The following is a 20156-nucleotide window of genomic DNA, read 5'->3' on the forward strand; positions in this document are numbered from 1 at the left end:
TGAATTTTGGCTATCCATCTAAGGATCTTTCAAGGGTTATCCACTACAAAATGTAGTTGACAAACTGCTTGGCTGACATTCCCAGTGAACACCACACAAAATCTAATTCAGGTCCAAAATCAACAAGTTCTTGTTATTTCAGAATGTAATTATTCTGACTGACTGTTAGTTACAGAAATGCACACGTCTAAATCATATTGTGATCATAGCGCACATCAGTGGATGGGACTGATAAAGGCTGGCTATAGGCAGCAAACAAGCAGAAGGCCTGAAGTGCCTGAGCTTATGTCAAGCTGTCAAGGGGAAGAAGTGGGAAGAATGAAAAAAACAAAGTTTTTAGAGCTACTAAAATGTCTACAGGAACTCCATGTCTGTTGGTTTCCCTTTCTGTAGCAGGATGATCCTAGACAGCTGTCTTCAGAAGCGCTGGAAACTGTGTTCTGTTGTACTGTAAGGTTGATAACAACTCTGAATAGGGAATGACAGTTTGTTTTATAGTAGTCTAGAACTGCTTTTAAAAGACATGTATCCTCAATTTCATATCTGTAGTAGATATGGAATACTATTGGAGAGTGAACTTTGTGTCAAAAAAAATTGAAATATCTGAAATAGGGTACTTTCTCTCACTAGTTCTTCCCTTTCATCTGTCCTGTACAGGTTATTGCCTTAACAGTTGGAAATAAGCCCACCATTACCAACCCTTTCCCAGCTGTTGAACCTGCTTTTGTGAAGCTTATTTGCACTGCCCCTTCTCGACTCACTTTGACTCCAGTTTATGCAAATCCTCAGCTTGATCTTTCCTGCCCTTTGCTGCAACAGAATAAGCAAGTGGTAAGTTTGAGGGGAGAAACAAAAGGAATGATGTTATGCTCCTTTCATATTTTGGAAACAAAATTTCACTTCCACATAGATTCCCACACTGAACATTTAAAGACTATAAGAGCAATGTTAATGAGCCCTACTATTTTGACCAGGGCAAGTTCTGCAAACAATCTCTCCATGTTCAACAGTGGTAAACACAAGAAACTGTTTGGAAAAACTGAAGTGTTTGAATATAGGATTTATACTGGGCCAATAAGGATGCATATGCAAAAGATTGTGTATCATACTTGCTGATCCCAACTCCCAAGTGCCAGTCAGAGGATTTGTGTGTGGTGGTGCATAAGATTTTACATAAGGACAGAAATTCCCTATTGTACCCTCACTGTACGTTGCTCTGAATAGGGTTTCTGACCATTTTTTCTCTATCCATCTATTTTTCTTATAATGACCCCTAATTTTTATTGTTGTTTGTTACATCCTGAATGTTTAAATCAAAATGTAAGTCAGACTTTTAAAATAAAAATAAATGAATGTATGTTCCCAACAACTATTTCTGAGAAGAGTAGCTGGTTCTCAGACTATCTGATTCTAATCTAAATAGTCTAAGTTTTTCCTCCAAGTCTAAGAGTTTTGATTTTACACTGTGCATGCATTCACACATGTATCTAATTTGTATGGATGTAAACACTCTTTTATATGTATGAATACCTATATATGTACATGATTGAGTGTGTTACACATGCAATTTACTCAGAGACTTTTATATAAAATCCATATATGACCCACATTTATGTAATGGTTATTTCAGTAGTAAGACTATAAGATTCTTGAATCCAAATGAGATCAATCTTCTGTACCCTTCCTAAATATGCATTATTCATTTAACTATAGCATATCATCAATCATGTATACAAAATATTCTACTTCTGCAAAATATTAATAAAGCTTGCTTTAATGTGCAATTTTAAATATTTTCATTTAAAAAGATTTTTTTAAGCAATGATGTGGGATATATAGTTTGTGTTATAAATCAGTCTTGGCATTAGTTGTTGTCAGCAACTCCACAGGCTTCCAACTTGCTCTTTAATATTATTAGTATCCTTTGCAAGATGTATAATCCTGAAATATTTCCTATGGGTAACAGCAGTATCTTCAGCTATATTTCATTTTTTAGACTCTGAAAGACTACAGTGTCTAATGAACACCCTCTTGCTGACAAAAGGAACGTTAAAATATAGTCTAATATGGCTTTTCATTGGTGGCTGGTTTTAATCGACATGGAAACATCTGAAAAATCAAAGAGGTTCTACCATCTCTTCAGTTTACAATTCTATTCATTTATTTATATATTTTTCAGGTTCCTGTTTCAAATTATCGCAATCCAGTATTGGATTTAGCTGTTTATGACCAACAGGGGATTAAATTTGATAACTTCAGCTCACTTGCTATAATCTGGGAATCAACAAAATTTTCCTTGGCCAGCATTGAACCCAGCATGCCATTGGAGCTGCAACTGAAAGAGGATGGAATTGGTCAGAAGAAAATGCATGGTACAGATCAGCTAAAATGATATGCTCTGTTTGGAGGAAGATCAGATTAACAGCAATTGGGGGTGCTTTTGTTAGAGTTAGGGAAATTAAGTTCCATATAATCTAACATACAAATTTTTCAGTCATTTTTTTTCCATCTTGTTTTCTAGGTTGGTGTGAAATTTCTCTGAACAAAATAAGTAGAAGAGACACTAGCACTGTAATGTTTTACCTCCTCTTTTCTTCTGCCCTGTAACCTGATTTAACAAGGCTTTCCTGTCAGAGCAGGTAGTGGGTGGGACTGAAACTTAGTAGAGGATCACAGGATTAGAAGAGGCCTCCTGGGGGCTATTAAGTCTAGTTCCTGTGTTCACAGGAAGTCATTAACCTACAGGCTGACTCGGCAGCATAGGGCTGGTCTGTACACAAGACCCTGCATGCAGGGTCAATTTGCAGGTTAGATTTAGCACAGGGTCAGTGCTCAGGGTCAGTCCATAGGCAAGATCTGGCATGCTAGCCCAGCCCTGTGGACAAGATCCAGCTGCAGAGTGACCCCATGCACTGGCCCAGCCATATGCTGGCAAGATCCTAGTGCACAGGAACATATCAGTCAGCCTGCCAGGCACCCTATGGATCTGGAAATTTGGCAGCATAGAAGCAGCAATTAATGCTATCACCATTCCCTTGCTGCCAAATTTCCAGACTCTTGGAAAGCTCCACGGGCTAGATGATATTGTTCTGCAGGCCAGAGATTGAGCACCACTGACCTAAGGAATCCCCATTGCCACTACAAACTTTCAACTTCTTCATCCTTACCCTCAACTTCAAAACACCAAAAATGCCCTACAGCATGCTGAAGGCAAATGCAGTGAGTTTAGGACACTGCTAGTGCTGTGGAACTCTAGTGACAGGGAAGTAGCTGGTTAATATATGCCCTGCAATTTCTAGGAGAAACACTCATCACCCCTGCTACAGAAAAAGGCAAAAACTCCCAAGGCCTGTGCCCATCTGGTCTATGGAAACAGTTTCCTCCTTTACCCTATATTTGATGATTGGTATGACCGAGCATGAGAGAGACAATCTTTAGCCAAGAACCTTTGTAATGTCTTAAGTTTCAACCGAAAGATCTGAGTGCTTCAGTCTAAAATGTCAAACCTTAGATGTGATCGATATCCCAGTGCCTCAGGGTTAGGTGAACCCCCGTCCCACAAGAAGCTTGTAGCATTCATGGGATAGCAAGGGAACTGTGTGGGAATTACTTCCTTGTCTCATCTGGCAACCAGAAAGCCCTGAGACATGGGATTACTAGGTATATTCCACTACAAATGCTACCTTTTATTCCATACCCCAGGGACTTGAAACATGATTCCACACCACCCACAAGGAGTTGGTATATCCATACTCTCTGCCCATACCATCCTTTACATCAGGGATTTTCAACCTCTTTTAACAAGTGTACACCTTCTGTCTCATGTACCCCTTTATTTTTTCTTGTTTTTAACGGGGGGAGCAGATGGAGTCCCCCACAGTGAGGGAGGGCGTGGGGCAGGGGCAGGCACTGCACAGCCAGGGCAGAGCATGGGACAGAGCCATGAGCCACTCATCTGGGGGGGTTTGGGGAGTGGGGGTGGCTCCCACAGCTGCACGCACCCAGGGAGGGCTTGGGGGATGTGTGCCCCCCGATCTGCGTGCGGGACAGGGTCAGCTGCCACTGCGAGCTGGGGCCGAGGCAGCGCTGAGCTGTTCCTAGTGGGTGTGTTGGGCTGGGCTTGTGACAGGCAGCAGTGGTGTTGGGAGGGAAGCTATGGGGTGGGGGCTGCTGTTGCTCCAGAATTTGATGTAGCACCCCTCCTCTCTCGCCCCCACCCGGGCTACACTCCTGGCTGCCTGTGTGCTCTGTTGTAGCTGCACACACTCAAGAAGCATGTATCGGTCACATTATCGGCCACATCAGTTCTGTGTACCCCCTACAACCTTTTTAAGTTTCCCGTAGGGGTACATGTACCCCTGGTTGACAACCATTGCCTTACATGGATCTTTAAGACTGAACTGAATAAGCTTAAGTGCTTAGCCCTCACCCCTCCAAAACCAAACTGCTCTGATGATAGAAATAAATAAATTTAGACTAAAAATTAGATTATAGCCAGTTTGTAGCCATTTAATCTTATGCTAGTATTGTTTTCAACATAAAAATCTTTTCCCCTTACCCAGTATTTACTTAATTTTTAAAGAGTGATTCCATCCATTTTCAACACCTGTTATATGGAACTCTTCTTGTTGTAATCTCTTACTCTACTTCTGTTTCAGGTTTGCAAACTGTCCTTGTTCATCATGAGTCTGGAACAGCTGCTGTCTCTGCTACTGCAACAGGATACCAGCAGTCTCATCTCAAGGCAGCTAAAGTGAACATACCGGTACTTTGAATTATAATTTTCTCCCTACTTTTTCCATTATGCCTAATGTCAGCTTCCCTATGTAATAATTTCTTAAATGCATTGTGCATAAGTAATTTAAATATAAGTATCTTCTGAGCTTCTTCAAAAGAAGATACACATCACTAATTTTTATAATATTCCCCTTTGTCTCTATTGTTAGTTATTCATCCACTTTAAATATAAGTTTCTTCGTTACCTGGAAAAGGGAATTACAAAGAATTTTATTTTATTTTGTGTTGGCAATGGTACAGCTCTATTAGTTGTCGTTCACTAAAGCTACCCTGTGCTTGGTAAAGCTGTCAATGAAAAAATAAGCACATTTGTGATTTAGTTGCAAAATAAAGGAGAGATTCAGTTTACATTTTTGATTCACTAGTCATCCCCCGGCTTGTGAAAGCTGGGTTCTGATTAATATCCTATAGTTTGACTTCATTCGTGTTTCTAAAAGCAGTGGGGTTGTTTATCTGAAGAGTATCTGCCATGTACTTAGGCAAGATATCCAATATGTAAAAAATAAAAAAAATAAATAAAAATAAAAGTTGTCCCTGTCCTAACATACTAATCTGTGCAGAGACGGACAAGAGTGGCAGCAAACAGTGCTGGTAAATGATGAAGTCAGAATTAAATCAGTGCCATTGATTTTTTTAAACCAGTGTGTGCTCAAACTGGAGAGGGGCATTTCCCTGTGGGACAGACTAAATTACACAGTAAACTAACAATTAAAAATATCATGCTTTACAAATCAGTTTTTGAGCTACAATACTCATTTAAAATAGAAAGAGTTAGAAGGGCTTTGTGGTAATTTTTCCCTCTAAATCTTTAAAAACCATGTTAAGCGCTTGTGTGACCATAAGACTCGAGCAAAGTTTAGAATTTATTGCCCAGGAGACTAAAGTCGTCTTAATTCAAAAATGATACAAAAATGAAGTTGCAGTAACAAATGGACAGCAGCTTTGTGGAATGTTCTAACCCCTTTTTGCCAGCATTTTCCATCCCTGGACTTTGAGGGTCAGAATTTTTTTGAAAGATAATGTGAATTGCTATTCAGTCTTCATATTTCATACTTGAGGCTGCTAGCAAAGATGCCAGTCAGCTGGTTTTTTTATGTAACGTGGATACATGCTCACGCAAGAATTTGACCAGAACTATCAATTCTTGGGAGCCATCAGAATAGTAATGACTATTGTTTACTATTAACCACAAGTGGTTTTAAATAATTGACATAGTGGCTTACCGCCACCTCCTCCCCTGCTCTTCCGAGTTATGCAGTTCCTCTTCTGTTATGTCTTTAAGGCAGGGGTGGGCAAAATACAGCCTGCAGGCCAGATCCAGCCTGCCAAGCCATCCTATCTATGCAGGGCCCCTAAAAAATTTAGAAAATTAATATTTATCTGCTCCTGGCTGCCTGTCAAAGATGACAGGGAAAGCTGGCGGCAGGACTAAGCAGCCCAGCAGCAAGGCCCTCCCAGCTCCACCCCAGCCCACTCTACCTTCTCCCCCTCCCCCAACCAGAAACTTCTACCCGGTAGAAGCTTCTGGCCTGGGACCAGGGCTGTTTCTGCCTCCCTGCACCAGAGAGGGAAATTCAGATAAGACAGTGGTGTCCAGCTTTTTTGAATGTGGGGTTGGATCATGAACATTTTATCACCCAGTGGACCGGGTGGTGAATATGGCAAGCCATATTCAGAGACCTCACAGGAAGCAGTATCACATCAGGAAGTGATGTCACGTGACCTTTGACACCAATGAAGTTGCAGGAAGTGACAATGAAATGGGTCTGGAAATGTGGTTTAAAATCCAAAACAAAAAAAAATATAAAAGCATCAATGAATAATACCGAACATTTGACTAAAATAAACGCTTTCGCATAATGCACAATGAAAGAAGCATAATGTAAGTCGACAGATCAAATGTGGAAAAGATATCAGCCAGAGTGGAAACGAATCAAAGGTGGAGGGATGTGTTTCGGCGGGAGACACCTGCACAGTGCTTTGCAGCCTCTGTCGCTCGCTGCCTTGCAGGGGGCGGGCGGGGAGGGAGGAGGGAGCAGGGGCTCCTCAGTGCATCCGAGAGGCTGCGGGAGAGACTTGCGGCTCAGCTGGGCATGGCCGCAGCTGCAGCCAAGCGCAGGGCAGGGCAGGGCGGGAGGAGCTTTGGCCCTCCTAATTGATTCCCTGGAAGTGCAAGCCAGGGAGTTATACGCCTCCTTGGCTCCTGTTTCCGCAGCCTTTATACCTCTTTCTTTGCCCTTAAGCTTTCCTGGGCTTCCCTGTTCAGCCAAGAGTGCTTCTTGGCCCCTTTGCTCTTTTTTATGCGCAATAGGATTGTCTCCTTCTGTGCCTGTAGGATCTCTCCCTTGAGGAATAACCACCCTTCCTGGACTCCCACTTCGCCAATGCTCTTGAGCTTTAACACCTCGCTAACTAATCTCCTGAGCACACTGAAGTTAGCCTTTCTGAAATCTAGCACTTCAGCCCTTCTGGTTAGTTTACCTACCTTTCGCCAGATAGTGAATTCAGTCAATCAATGGTCACTGTCCCCTAGGTTACCGTGTATCTGCAGATTCCCCACCAGGTCATCCCCTGTAGCAAACACCAAGTCCAGCAAGGCATTTTCCCCTAGTGGGATTGTATACCCTGCATTAGGTGGAGGTCCTGTATGCAGGTTAAAAACCTTTCTATGTGAGCGGTTAGATTTGGCTGACTGCTCCTCACAGCAGATGTCAGGGTAGTTTAGGTCACCCATGACAACCATATCTCTTGACTGTATGACTTCTGAGAGCTGTCTGGAGAATTCCCGGTCTAGCTCATCCTCCTGGTCTGGCGGTCTGTAGTGGACCCCCTCTACCAGGCCCCTTGCCCCCTGACCCACAGTACCTCGGTTTGGCCCTCCTCTGATCCCACCTTGATTATAAAGGAGGTTCTTCTCTGCTCTTCTCTATTCTTCTCTGTATTGTGCAAAATAATGTAATTGAGTTGAATTGCTGTGCTATACTAACTTGCTTTGAAAAACATAGCTTTGCATTTTTCCTTTTTAAGTTATTTAGACCAAATGATAGACTTGTAGCTAATATGTATTAGTTCTGTAGTTGGGTAATTGGGCATTTCTTTTGCAATACTGACAATACTGAAAAGCAAATCTTGAAAATAACAAAAAGACTGAAAATGTATTTAAATAAAATGCAATATAACATCAGATTTCCAGTATATCTATGATCATCTCATAGCCAACATGTTTATGTTAATTAATCCTGTCTGGCCTGTGTTCTTTGTCTTGGCCTTTTGGGCATAATACAGAATACATGCATGCATAGATCACCCTTTATATACATAAAACATGTTGTAACCACCAAATCTGTACCTTGATCCTTTGGAGACTTTCTGTTACTTAATATCCTGATCTGTCCTTGTCCATTTACACAAGTAGATGTCCCATCTTTTTTCACACACACATATGGCTTGTGCTCTAATCTGACTTTTAATTTACATTTAATCAGTGGGCTGAATTATTTCTTTCAGTATGAACCTCTTATGCCTGTATCTGCCACTATTGAGCTGATACTTGTAGAAGATGTGAAAGTGAGTCCTAGAGATGTCACAATTTACAATCACCCTGATGTCAAGGTATGAATCTTCAAATTAATTTAATCTTGTGGGTAGGGGCAATGTCATGAATGACTCTCTTGTACTTTAGCATGCATACACACCAATATTTCAATATACTGAACAGAAGTCATGTCTGTTGCATGGTGTTTTTTTTCCTTTTTGCAGGCAGAGCTACTCATCAAAGAGGGTTCTGGATATTTTTTCATAAACACCAGTGCTATAAACGTTGTAAAAGTGGCTTATGATGAGGCTCGAAGTGTTGCTTTGGTAAGTAGAATTATTTGTTCTTATTTTAATGATCACTCTAGTGCAGTGGTTCTCAACATTTTTTTTTACCGTGGCCTGGTGGGAGTGGGACAGGTCATGCAGAGCCAGCTGCCTCCCTCTCAAGGCTCCCCTCCCACCCAGCTTTAACCCCAGAAGCTCAGCTGTGACCCCAGAAGCTGCTCGCCTGAGTGGACAGACAGGGCTCTGAGTGGGGGCTCGTGCTAGAACCCCGCAGCCCATTGGTTGGGAACCTCTGCTCTAGTGGTGTACTGTGGTACAGTGAGCATGTCTTTTTTAATGTACTTTCAACAAGTTTTGAGGATGAGGCAGGTGCTTGTTAAGGGATTCTACAGATCTTTTGATTTGTATCCCTGCTGGTTCCTTTTGATTTTCTACTAAAACACCTGTAATAAGTTACAGTAAATGTATGAACAATGGCTGGCACACAGCTCTTCTCTTATTGTCTGGATAGGAAACTGTACAGAATTTTAAAGGACATGAGAGAAAACCTTAGTTACCATTCCACAGTAAATGGTCTTCATAAGAAGCGTGTTTTAGGAGCTCTCATGGTGCAGGTGTTTTGCCTTTGCTAATTTGTTTTTTGAGCCAATAAAAATGTAAGTTCAAACAAGCAAGATGTATATGAACAGGAAGTAACTTTTCCTAATGTAAGTCAGACTTTCCTAATGTAATGTACATTTTTTTTTTATTTCCTTGTATTTATGTGTTTTTGAGGTTTTCTGGAACTCCGGTTACAGTGTAAAGCTGGGGTTTTCAAATGTGTTCATAATCAGCTTCACTCTGTTCCTTTTAAAAGTCAATAGGTGTTTAACTGAAATAGAAGAAAAGTTAAGCCAACACAGTGTTTTTTATATATCCCAAATGAAAGATTCCCCATGGAAAGGTGTCCTGAGTGTACTTCATGAATCTTCTGGTCTTTCCAAAAGAAAAGCTGTGTCAAGATAGGTGCTTTGTGCACAATCTGAAGAGTGAGTTAATAGTATAGTAACAAATATAAAGCCTCAACTCTGCAAACACCTGTTTGTTGCCAAGAGCAGTCGGATTAAATTAAGCATATGTAGAAGAGGAGATCTGTCTCCTGAACTGCAGCATCGTATTTTGAGATATTTTATTAGGATCTGCAGTCATTCAGCGTAGAAATACTGTACCGGTTCCATACTGTCATTAACCACAAGTCATCCAAAAGGCCAAATTGATTCATTTGGCACTTAGATCACTCGTTTGACTGACTGCAGGATAAATTAGAAAGAATGATAATGTTTAAGTAAATTTATAAAGCTATTAATCATGAGAATGATGATGTAAGATTTGACTCTACTCCACTCTTCTGTGGCAATGTGTGCAATTCTCCATGTCATTTCTTCATGTCATAATTTTCTCTTTAAGAGGGTACAATAAACTGTAACAGCATATAATACACTAGAGATATAACTATGTTTCAAAAGGAGCAGAAGGTAGATTGGGATAATGGTTGAAAAATGCACTTTATAAATGTATTCAAACAATCTGCTTTTATTATAATAATAAAACTAACTACATGTCAGATATCCTGCTCTTATTGCAACATATATTGCCATAACTAGTAATCTGCATCTTATTTTAGTACTTCATCAGCCCAACTCTTCCTACTCTATTATCTGAACTTCATTTTATAAGTCCATAAACCACGACTAATGTGACTTCATAAAGAACAGTCAAAACTAGAAATGAATGTTCTTTGGATTTCTTTCTAACAGGAGTTCTTATTTACCTAAATATTTGTATGAAATAAATAATTTGATTAGGTGGTGATATTTTTTCCCAATTACTGGCTGTTACTTTGGCAAGTTGGGCTAGATTTATAAGACAGATGGCACGTTTTTCAAGAAATAACTGCCTTAATGAATTACACAAAAATAATAAAACTTCTAGTAGTCTTATTTTCAGTTTTATTTCCTCCCTCTCTAAACAAGACTCACTAGATAATTTCCTGTTGTTGCAAGTCTACAGCACTTATGAAATACCAAGGTTTTTTGAGTATGTGTCAGTGTGTGATTTCACTACTGGGGCTCACATGCCTCATGAACACAAAATCAGCCTTTTGTGAACAGCAGCACCAGTCAAGATCAAACAACAGCTCAGTGGCTTTTCATGCCCTTGTGCAGTAGTATGAAGAACTGGGCAGCGACAACTCTTCTTCTTAATACCTAAGCAGTGAGAGAGAACCTGGTGAGTGTCCTGCCTGTTAGTTTTTAGCTCCAGCTAAGTTTCTCAAAGCTCATCAAACCTTTAAAACTCCTAGCTTACTGTTAGGCAATTGGAAGAAACACTTTCAACACATCTGGATTGAATAATGATGTTCTGTACTTCCCACTCTATCGGGCTTCCTGACATGCTATATTTGATATTTATGGGCTTCAAGCCCTTCTCATCCACTGATAGACTCTTTCCTAAAAAAAAAAAAAGGGCACAGCAGGAACATCATCTGCTTGGAGTCCAGGGTAGCAAATAGATGTTTGGTATTGCTATATTTGTCTTTTAGAACAAGTAAAGCACATCATTCACAGTTTAAGCTTCCTCATCTGGAGTGATCCTGAAATTTTATATTCAGTTTCTCAGAGTGCAGGCACCAGGCTTTTGAATGTATTCAAGTACATTATATCAGTGTTGACAGCACTCAGATGAAGTACCAAAGTCTGGCCCTGAGTAAGGCTACGAGAATACAGTGGCAAATACTCCGTACATTGTTAATGCAAGGATAGACCGTGCAAATAAAGCCTTTAGGGGTAAGTTCTACATGACACCATGAACTACAGAGGTGATGAGGGGAAGCCTGTGACAGAGAAGACATCTCCTACACCATTGCCCCCACCACTTGATGTTAGACCTTATAGCAGAAGATACAGTATAAGATGTGCTGGTCACAATTAGAACCAAGACAACTGCCAACATGATGCAGGCTATAATACCAAGAGCATCATGCTTCTCAGCACCACGCAGAGAAGAAGCAGTTTCATTCTCTGATCCAAGACAAATGTTGTTGCTGCCCATCCGCAAAGAACCTTCTTTTTTAGATCTGTGATCTCCAGGGTCTGCAGACTCACTCAGTTACCACCCCAATAGGAATGGCATTGGACTGGCCGATATCGACAGCCAGCACGGACATATGGGGATCCTGCTGTCTCACACCTTTGGAGTTGGTCTGTGCACTTGAGGAAACTGATGTCTTTCATGACCAGACAATTTCTTCCAGAGGGGGCCCCCAGGGAGAACCAGGCCAGGAGGCTGAGCAACACCAGTAATCTGTTTCCTCACTTAAGCACCTTTAATGGTATCCCCTGACAAAATGTGGTGTCCTTAGCACTGACACTAGCAACTAATCTCATTCCCAGGCCCCCTGATAAAAACTGTGAGGACTAGAAATAGGAACATCTGTCATATCAGGGAAATCTCATCAGTTGTTTAATATTTTGACAGCTGCCTGCCCATTCTTCTTGTATGTGAAGGACTGCTTGACCCAACTCTATCATCCTTTGCTGTGAAATGTGAAGAGAAGTGGAAAACATTAAATCCAACTGTATGCTCACCCCAGACTCAGATAAGGTTATCACTAAAGATAAGGCCCCCAAAAGGCTCATTCTGTTAGAAGAAGAGAAACTTACTCATGGGAAACAAAAGAGTGACAAGTGACCGCACCTTACCAGCTAGATATTTAGCTGGAGATGTTACGCAGATTTTTTTTTATTGATGCTTTCCCCCTACCACGTGTTGCCAGTTACTCCCCTGCCCTTATGACCCGTTTTTCCCTCCCTCACCACTTCTGCTTGTTGCCAGTTTGTGTTGCCACCTATTACCAATTTCCCACACTACGCTGTTCACATTCTGCATTGTTCCACGTATGGTGTTAGGCACCTGCACTGCAGCCTAAGTAATTGGATCAGCTGTGTAAAGCTACATCAAGTCAAGCTCCTGTTCTCTAGCCCTTGTAACTGGGTCAGCTGCACTGAACAAACTAATTACATACAGCTAGCTCCTTCTCTCTGATTTGGTTCTGGGGCTGCTTTTAAGGCACTCTTCCAACACCTGAGCCATGCTGTACAACTTGCTGGTCTTCAGTCTTTGAGTAGCTCCTGCCTCAGTATTCCTGACTTTGTACCGAGCCCTTCAGACTTTGAAATCTAGTTTGACCTCTGCTTGCATCTCAGACTATGGTTAGTCCTCTGCCTTGGCCTCTGGGTTCAAATTCTTGGCTTTGAATCTCAACCCCAGTTGGAACTCAGGCCTGCCCAGAGTTGCTTCTAGTCCATGGCTCACTCCTGCAGCTTCTCAGATTCCCACCCCCTGCTCTACCTGTTTGGCCTGACAGCCCCTGTGGATCATAACATAGTTTTAATGGGGCATTCTGTCCTTATCAGTAGATAGTCTCATCTGACTCATCTCAGGCCTGCCTCTGTCCCTAGGGGTTAATGCATTACTCTCATGATGTCAAATCCTTAGTCTGCTGATATTACTCCTTGGTTTATTTACACAAAACCCTGTTTTGCAAAAACAGACCATCCCTTTGTTGTGATACTCACTTGTTGATGAACCAAGTATCAGGTTTTGTTTTGGGGGATTTTTATGGTGTATAATTTCTCCTCATGTTCAGTGCATTATGAAGTACAAAGGTGTTGTAGCATGACAGTGCCGTTTTTGTCATCCTCTGAAAAGTGCTTCTTGCTTGGTGTATTTATATCTGCTAGTGATTTTCCTGGGCAGTACCTTCTCTCTGCATTACATACCACTGTAGTCTCAACAACATGTGCTGCAGTCATTTGGGTGCAGTCAGCCCTGGCTTCTTCCTGATACTTTCTTCCTGTGGCTAATTAACCTGCTCATCTACTTTGTGCCCAAAGGTAAACTGAATAGAATCATTGTATTCCAGAGAGTGCAGCCAGTAACTTCTCTTCCATCTGAGCATATCCCTTCCCTGTGTTTGTCAAGGCTCTGCTAGCAAATGCTACAGGGTTTAATTATTTGACCCCAAAGAACAAGAATGTACAGAGATACCAATTTTCATGCCTGAACCAAGAAACAAATGAGGGGCAAAGTCCTCAGGTTACACCGCTCAGAACTCTGGTGCCTAATTGTAAATTTGAGATAGTAAAGGTTCTTTCATTAAAAGGTAAGATTAAAAACCATGAACATGCAATTCTAGGCTACAAGATGTGGGCTAGCTGAGCCTAGAACCTATACAGAGCAGTCTTCTGGAAAGACTTGCTCCTCCAAATGGAAATGGTTCTACCTGGAGCCTTGCATTGCATAATTGTGAAATCCACCTTGCACCAACATCCACTATAATCGTACATGATTTTCTTACATTTGACAAAATTTATTCCTCAAGGGCTACCTGCACTCTTTTTTCAGGTGTCAGGGACTTGACATCTTCCTCCCAAAACTTGTGGAACCCATATTCAAAGGGGCATCAGATGCTATCTTATGTATAAAGAGGTCTTTCTGGTGGCTGTTACTTTTGTAAAACTTTTACCTCACTTTTCTTAGGGATAGGATGAGGTCACAGCCCAACCTTTACCATTAAGATAGGCTCAGATTAACTTGCAAGTCATTTCCTTAAACTTGATGCAAGAAGAAGGTGTATTCTGTTGTATATTTTAAGAGCTTTGATCCATAAAATGGATGGGATCAAATCCTTCAGACTATGCCCTTATGTGTTTGTGACTGTCTGGCTCATCAAAAGGCCAAACCATCTTGCCTCAGAATTTCTTAGTGGTTCACACAATGAATCACCAACTCTTTTCAATTAGCTAGTGAACCTCTCCTTTCATGTCAAGGGCTATTTTGGAAATCTAAGATCTATAAAGCTGCAATTTGAAGTGATCCACTTGTCAGACATTACACGCCTGGCATTATTAGGTCTGATGCCAAGTTTGAGGTGGCGATACTCCAAAACATCATTTAATGATATGTCTAGCCCTTGTCATTCCCATATTGCTGAGGAGTTGTTGCTTGCCAGTGAGATCTACACTGAGGAGTCTCAAAGAAGAAAAAGCAGTTACCCTACAGAAATTACAGTTCTTTAAGGTGTTGAGTGTCTTGACAGTGTCATTCTCTGTCCCCACTTCTCAGAGTACTCAGCTAATGGAGATTTTGGTTGTGAAGGAACTGAGGCAGGGTCATGACTGACCTTTGTGGCGTTGCACAGAAGCCTGATAAAACACAGGTCATCATAGATAATGCTTGATAAATGCTAGTTAAAAAAAAAATCCTGATCTTTCCTACATGAGGTATGCAAACATCTATGCTGAGGTCTACACTGACCAAAACATGGTTGATGACCAGAACAAACTGTTCCTTCTGTTAGAAACTGTTCAAAGTCAGTTTTTCATGGAATCAAATACTAAATACAGCTAAAGAGAATCTGGGGGGGAAGTCCAGGGAAGCCATGGTATAAATGTGGTCAAAAACCATACATTGTAATTAAAATTGAATTATAACAAATATAAATCAGTCTTTGGAATTAATAGGCAAAGTTTCCTTCCTCTCTCCCCCCCCTACCTCGTGCCCCTCCCCCAGCAGCACAAGTTAAAAACACAAACCTGCATTAGATTTTTAATTTTTACAATTTTCTGAGATTATTTTTCACAGCTGCTCTCAAATACAGACTTTGCAATGCTAAAGCTATTCAACTCGAAATAAAACTGCCTAATATAAACACCATTTTTGTTGTTTATCTGCTAATACGCCACTGTAGTACTTCCCCTCCAAGAAAGGGTGTCCATGCTTAAGAAACTCAAAGGAAAACATCTAAAACTAGCCAAGCAGTAGCCATACTCAGAATGCTTTATTTTCTATTTCCCAAGTTCTTTGCTTAAGCAGGCGGTTCTCAGACAAATGGTCAGAGAACTAAAAAAACAAACCTTACTTTTTGGAAGAAGGTTGGTCAGACATTGAAAGTACAAATCCTTTGCTCTTACTGTCCATAAATATTTGCAGTAAGTGCTCATAATATCTGTCTTGTGTATATATAAGAATACAAACTAGTTCAAAAATACCATGTAGAATGATAAGTTGACTATAGCCATCATATTAAAATTGTTATATGTCATTAAAGATGCTACTAAAATCTTCAGATTCTTCGGATCCTGCTAAGGAAGAAACTTGCATTTTTTCTATGCTCTAATAGGATTGCAGCATTATAGCTTAAGATGGAAAAAAATTATGAAAATATTAAACCCGTCTCCCTGTGTTTGAGAGACCCTTCTCAGAACTAGATGCATTGTGCATTATTCTAGGGTAGGGATCAGCAACCTTTTGTTGGCATGGGCTGCCCTTGCAGCCCACCCCCAGCCATGGGCCACAAGTCTCTGTCCCCTGAAAGTGGCCAACTGCCTGTACTTATCCTTACCATTGAATCCCCAACCCTTCTGCAGCAAGTGTAAGCACAAATATGGTGGGGCAGAAGGCTTCACAGCAGAGGGGAGTATTACAGAGCAGTTGGGTGCCCCAGCCATCAATCCCCCATGCTAACTCAGACCTTTACAGACCAAATTGGACCTCTTCATAGGCAAGATTCAGTCAACACACCATAGGCTGCTGACCCCTACTCTAGAACTATGCTTGACTTGATCTAAATGCCAGCAATACATTTGTATGAGGCACTACATATAATGTATTTTGTGGGGGAAGGGTTATCCCCATGGCATGATTCTTTGTAAATGTCAACAAATTAAATAAAACAAATAGAATTAATTGTGAATATAGCTATGTTATAACTAATTCATCACATATATAAGCAATGATATAACTAATATAATGTATTATATAATAATATAATCTTAGTGATTTTATAACAGAATGGTAGTCTTTAGCAATGTGGCAGTACTGGCAATGAGGGACTTTGTATGAACAAAGATTTATTTTCAGCACTTGTCAGATTATAAATGCAAGGAAGCATTGGGTTTATTTGCTTGTTTTGGTTTTTTTTAGTATGACAAAAACACTCTCTAAAAATACAGGTCTTGTTTTGTTTCATCTGAAATCCATGTTGCCTCTGGATTTTGTTTAGCTTCCAGTTGTGGATCCTTCAGCATGGTCTCTTAAAAAAGAAATGTACTCTTACTTGAGAAATCAGCACGGTGGCAGGCGTTCAGGGGAATGGCTTGCCCATGCCAAAATAATGCACTCATGTAAATTAAATTGAATCTTAAAAAAATATTTGGTGAATACATTTATAAAACAAGATATTCTTTTCCATAGTGTGAAGCAAAGTTAGACAACTGCTGTCAACAGGAGTACAATAACAGGTTCTCCAACTCCATACCTGGTGGTGGCAGACAGGCAAACAGTGGTGGCAGCTGCTACTCGCATCCCCAGCCCCATGGTTATCAGGGTTCCCTAGTGAGAAATTTGGTGGGCAGCCCTGATCCCAAACTCCTTGGCAAATAAAATAGTTCTGTTGGCTAGATCTGGTCCATGGGCCATATGATTCTTGCCCCTGAATTTAACCTTCTGGAAATTGGAGTCATAATAGCTGCCTCTTTTAGATGATTGTAAGAAATAAATATATTCCTTTTATGGACCAGAGAGCTGAAATGCTAGGAAGCCCAATCTGAAATACATACAAAAATGTGGGTGGAGGGGGGTTACCTAAATCTGAATCTACTTTGGGAATGTGTTTGTAATAAAAAAGAGTGAGATTTTTGGGCAGAGTGCTGACTAAAATAGGCTTGGAGTTATTAATAAAGACGTTTTTGTTGTTTGATACAAGCCTTTTTATTTACAAAGAATGTATAACTCCTATTCCCTGAACAGAGAGATGATTGAGTCATCAGTTGCTCCTCCTAACAAGGGCAATCCATAATTTGATTAATCACTCAGCTCAAAAGGGGAAACAAGGATACTCTGCATACTTCAGGAATAGCAGTGCTAATGCTTTGAGGTACAGCATGTGTTCCTGGTTTGTAGTGTAGGAGGTTTTTTGTTTTGTTTTTATCTCTAAGGAAAATTTTTCTTTGTGTTGGATGATTTGCTATTTGTTTGTTTTTCTCATGACAGCCGAACACAGAACCTGCAGGCTTACTACCATATTAGGTCCATTAATGCAACTGCTATCCAGAGGCCATTTACACTTACTGAATAGCATGAGATTGTTTAAATACATTTTACCACTTTCTTTTTACTTTAGTGGAAGAAATGATTGTACTGGATGTTTTGAAATGTCAATTTTTAATGTTTTCTGCAGTAAGAGGAAAATAAGCTTAATCCTGCATAGAACAGATGATTTAAAATGGAAAACATATTTATTAAAATTTTCCTTTGGTATTTCAGGTGCATCCTTTACTTCCAGGATCAGTAACTGTAATGATTCATGACTTATGTCTAACTTTTCCTGCCCCAGCCAAAGCTGAAATATATGTATCTGATATACTAGAGCTGTACGTCCGAGTTGTTGACAAGGTTAGTCTGTTCTGAGCTATTAGTATTGCTAATACTAATACACAAAATCTGCTGTGCTGGCAGTAAACAGAAAGCTGACATATGTACAAGGCAACATGGTGGGATGTCACAGTAATGGCACATGAGCTTTCCCACTGGAACTGCTGCGTTTGTCTTTGAGATGTCACTTCAAGTCTTGGTGCCTCACTGTTCCCCTCTAACCTTGTCAGGGCAGAGGCTGCTTCTTGCTACTAGTCTGCATAGTACCCAACTCAGTTGAGTCATGATTTCAGTTGGGGCTGCTAGGCACTTGCCTTTACACAAATAGTTGCTAATTATTAATAATACAGGCAACCGCTGCTGAGCATTCTTAATTGGTTCCTGAAAAACCGAGCATTAAGTGAAATGAGAATAAAGTGAAACCAAAAGTATTTGACAACCTAAGATGGTGACTGCAATTGTTTTTAATGACCCAAGATGGCGACTGCAAGTGTTGTAATGAAACTTGCTGAGTGTTAAGTGAAATCGGGTATCAATTTCAAATAAGTGTTACAGCGAAATAGCGGTAAGTGAAACAGCATTAAGCAGAGGTTGCCTGTAATAATAATATGAAGAGCAGCGATGATGATGATAATACATAGTTCTGAAATAATATTGGTTCACATTTTTTTTTTTTTTTAAGAATTTATGAAAGATTGATTCATCATGGCCCTTTTGGGAGAACTTTTCATGGTCATTTTTTCTCTTCTCTCTCTCTCCTTTCTCTCTCTCTCTTTTTTTTTTTTTTATGTATTTTTATTTTATGTGCGAGCAAAATTTAAGTTTAGATTTCTCATGTTTGCTTGAATGATATCCATGCCAGTTGAAATATCTGAATTGATTAATTTCACTTGACACTAATATTACCTGTCAGGGACTGCTGTTTTAAAACTAGCACCAATTTAACTTCAGAGTCCATTATCTTAATATCTGTTTAGAAACTGAATGTGAATGAAACTAACATTTATGTTGAAATACAAGAATAACTTTAAAATCTTGTTTCAATTAATAATAGAGAGTGACTATTGCAGGTGGAGATTGGAAAAACAGTTAAAGCTTCTGTCAGAGTATTGGATGACTCCAAGAAACCTTTTTTGGCTAAATATCTCGCATTCATGGATTTAAAACTAAGGGCAGCATCTCAAATTGTTTCACTGGTGTAAGTTTATTCATGGTCTCTTTTTCCCTTTAATTTCTAAATAAATTGCTTCTAGGTAGGGAAAGTAAAAAATATAATATTGCAAAGACATTCTTGGAGAAGCAAGTAGCATACATTCACTGATAAACTCCCTATGTAATGAATTCTAAGACTCAGATTGTCTTGAAGCATTATCTGTACAACCTTAACATTTTTATTTTGATTTAGTAGTAATATTTAAAAGTTAAATGTTTGTAATAAAGTTTCTCTTTTGGGCGGGGGGCATGGAGACGGGCTCTTATTGAGCAAAGAATTTAAGCATGGGCATATGTCCCTTTGACCTTCCTGAATTGGAGCCTTTGTCATGAACTTGTAGTGCTCTATTCAGTGCTGAGCATCTTGTAAGCAAAGTCTGTATAAATAATATGATATGAATACATGGCTGCTTGAAAATCATTCTGACATTATCAAACTCACTTAACTTGTTACTGACCCTCTAAAAGTAACAAAGCTAGATCACCATTTCTGTTAGAAGCTCTGTTTTCTAGGCCTGTGCAAATAGGGAAGTATTCGATTCAGATTTGGCCAATTTGTAGGACAGTGATTCGATTCAGATAACTGTCCTGAATCAATTTGGCCGAATCAGCTTCAGAAGATTCAGTGCTGATTCAGAGAGATTCAGTGACTTCAGATTGGCTGGAGAGAGAGAGGCACAGCCAGGCAGCTGCAGGTTCTCCTGCAGCTCCTCTAGCTGTGCCTACCTCTCCTGGGCAGGGGGAGCCACAGGAGAAGCCCCCATGGCTGTCCTGCCTGGCCCCAGTCTCCCAGCACTTTAAAAGCCCTGCATTCACAGACTGTAGCAGGGGCTCTGGGGGCTCTGGGGCCT

The 20156-nt window shown here is 40.3% G+C and overlaps 1 protein-coding gene across 1 annotated transcript in view; it reads left to right on the forward strand.

The window, feature by feature from the left end:
* NUP210 (nucleoporin 210) overlaps positions 1-20156 on the forward strand; it is a gene marked incomplete at its 5' end in the record, with an annotated part of 113610 nt that overhangs the window by 56026 nt on the left and 37428 nt on the right. The window contains 7 exons of the mRNA XM_019537020.1: positions 658-831; positions 2180-2372; positions 4659-4765; positions 8305-8409; positions 8557-8658; positions 17986-18114; positions 19164-19291. Coding sequence (XP_019392565.1) covers positions 658-831; positions 2180-2372; positions 4659-4765; positions 8305-8409; positions 8557-8658; positions 17986-18114; positions 19164-19291 — 938 coding nt within the window. The remainder of the gene's footprint in view (positions 1-657; positions 832-2179; positions 2373-4658; positions 4766-8304; positions 8410-8556; positions 8659-17985; positions 18115-19163; positions 19292-20156) is intronic.

The sequence above is a fragment of the Crocodylus porosus genome, unplaced genomic scaffold, assembly GCF_001723895.1.
Source record: "Crocodylus porosus isolate Cpor-Errol unplaced genomic scaffold, CroPor_comp1, whole genome shotgun sequence".
Taxonomy (NCBI): Eukaryota; Metazoa; Chordata; order Crocodylia; family Crocodylidae; genus Crocodylus; species Crocodylus porosus.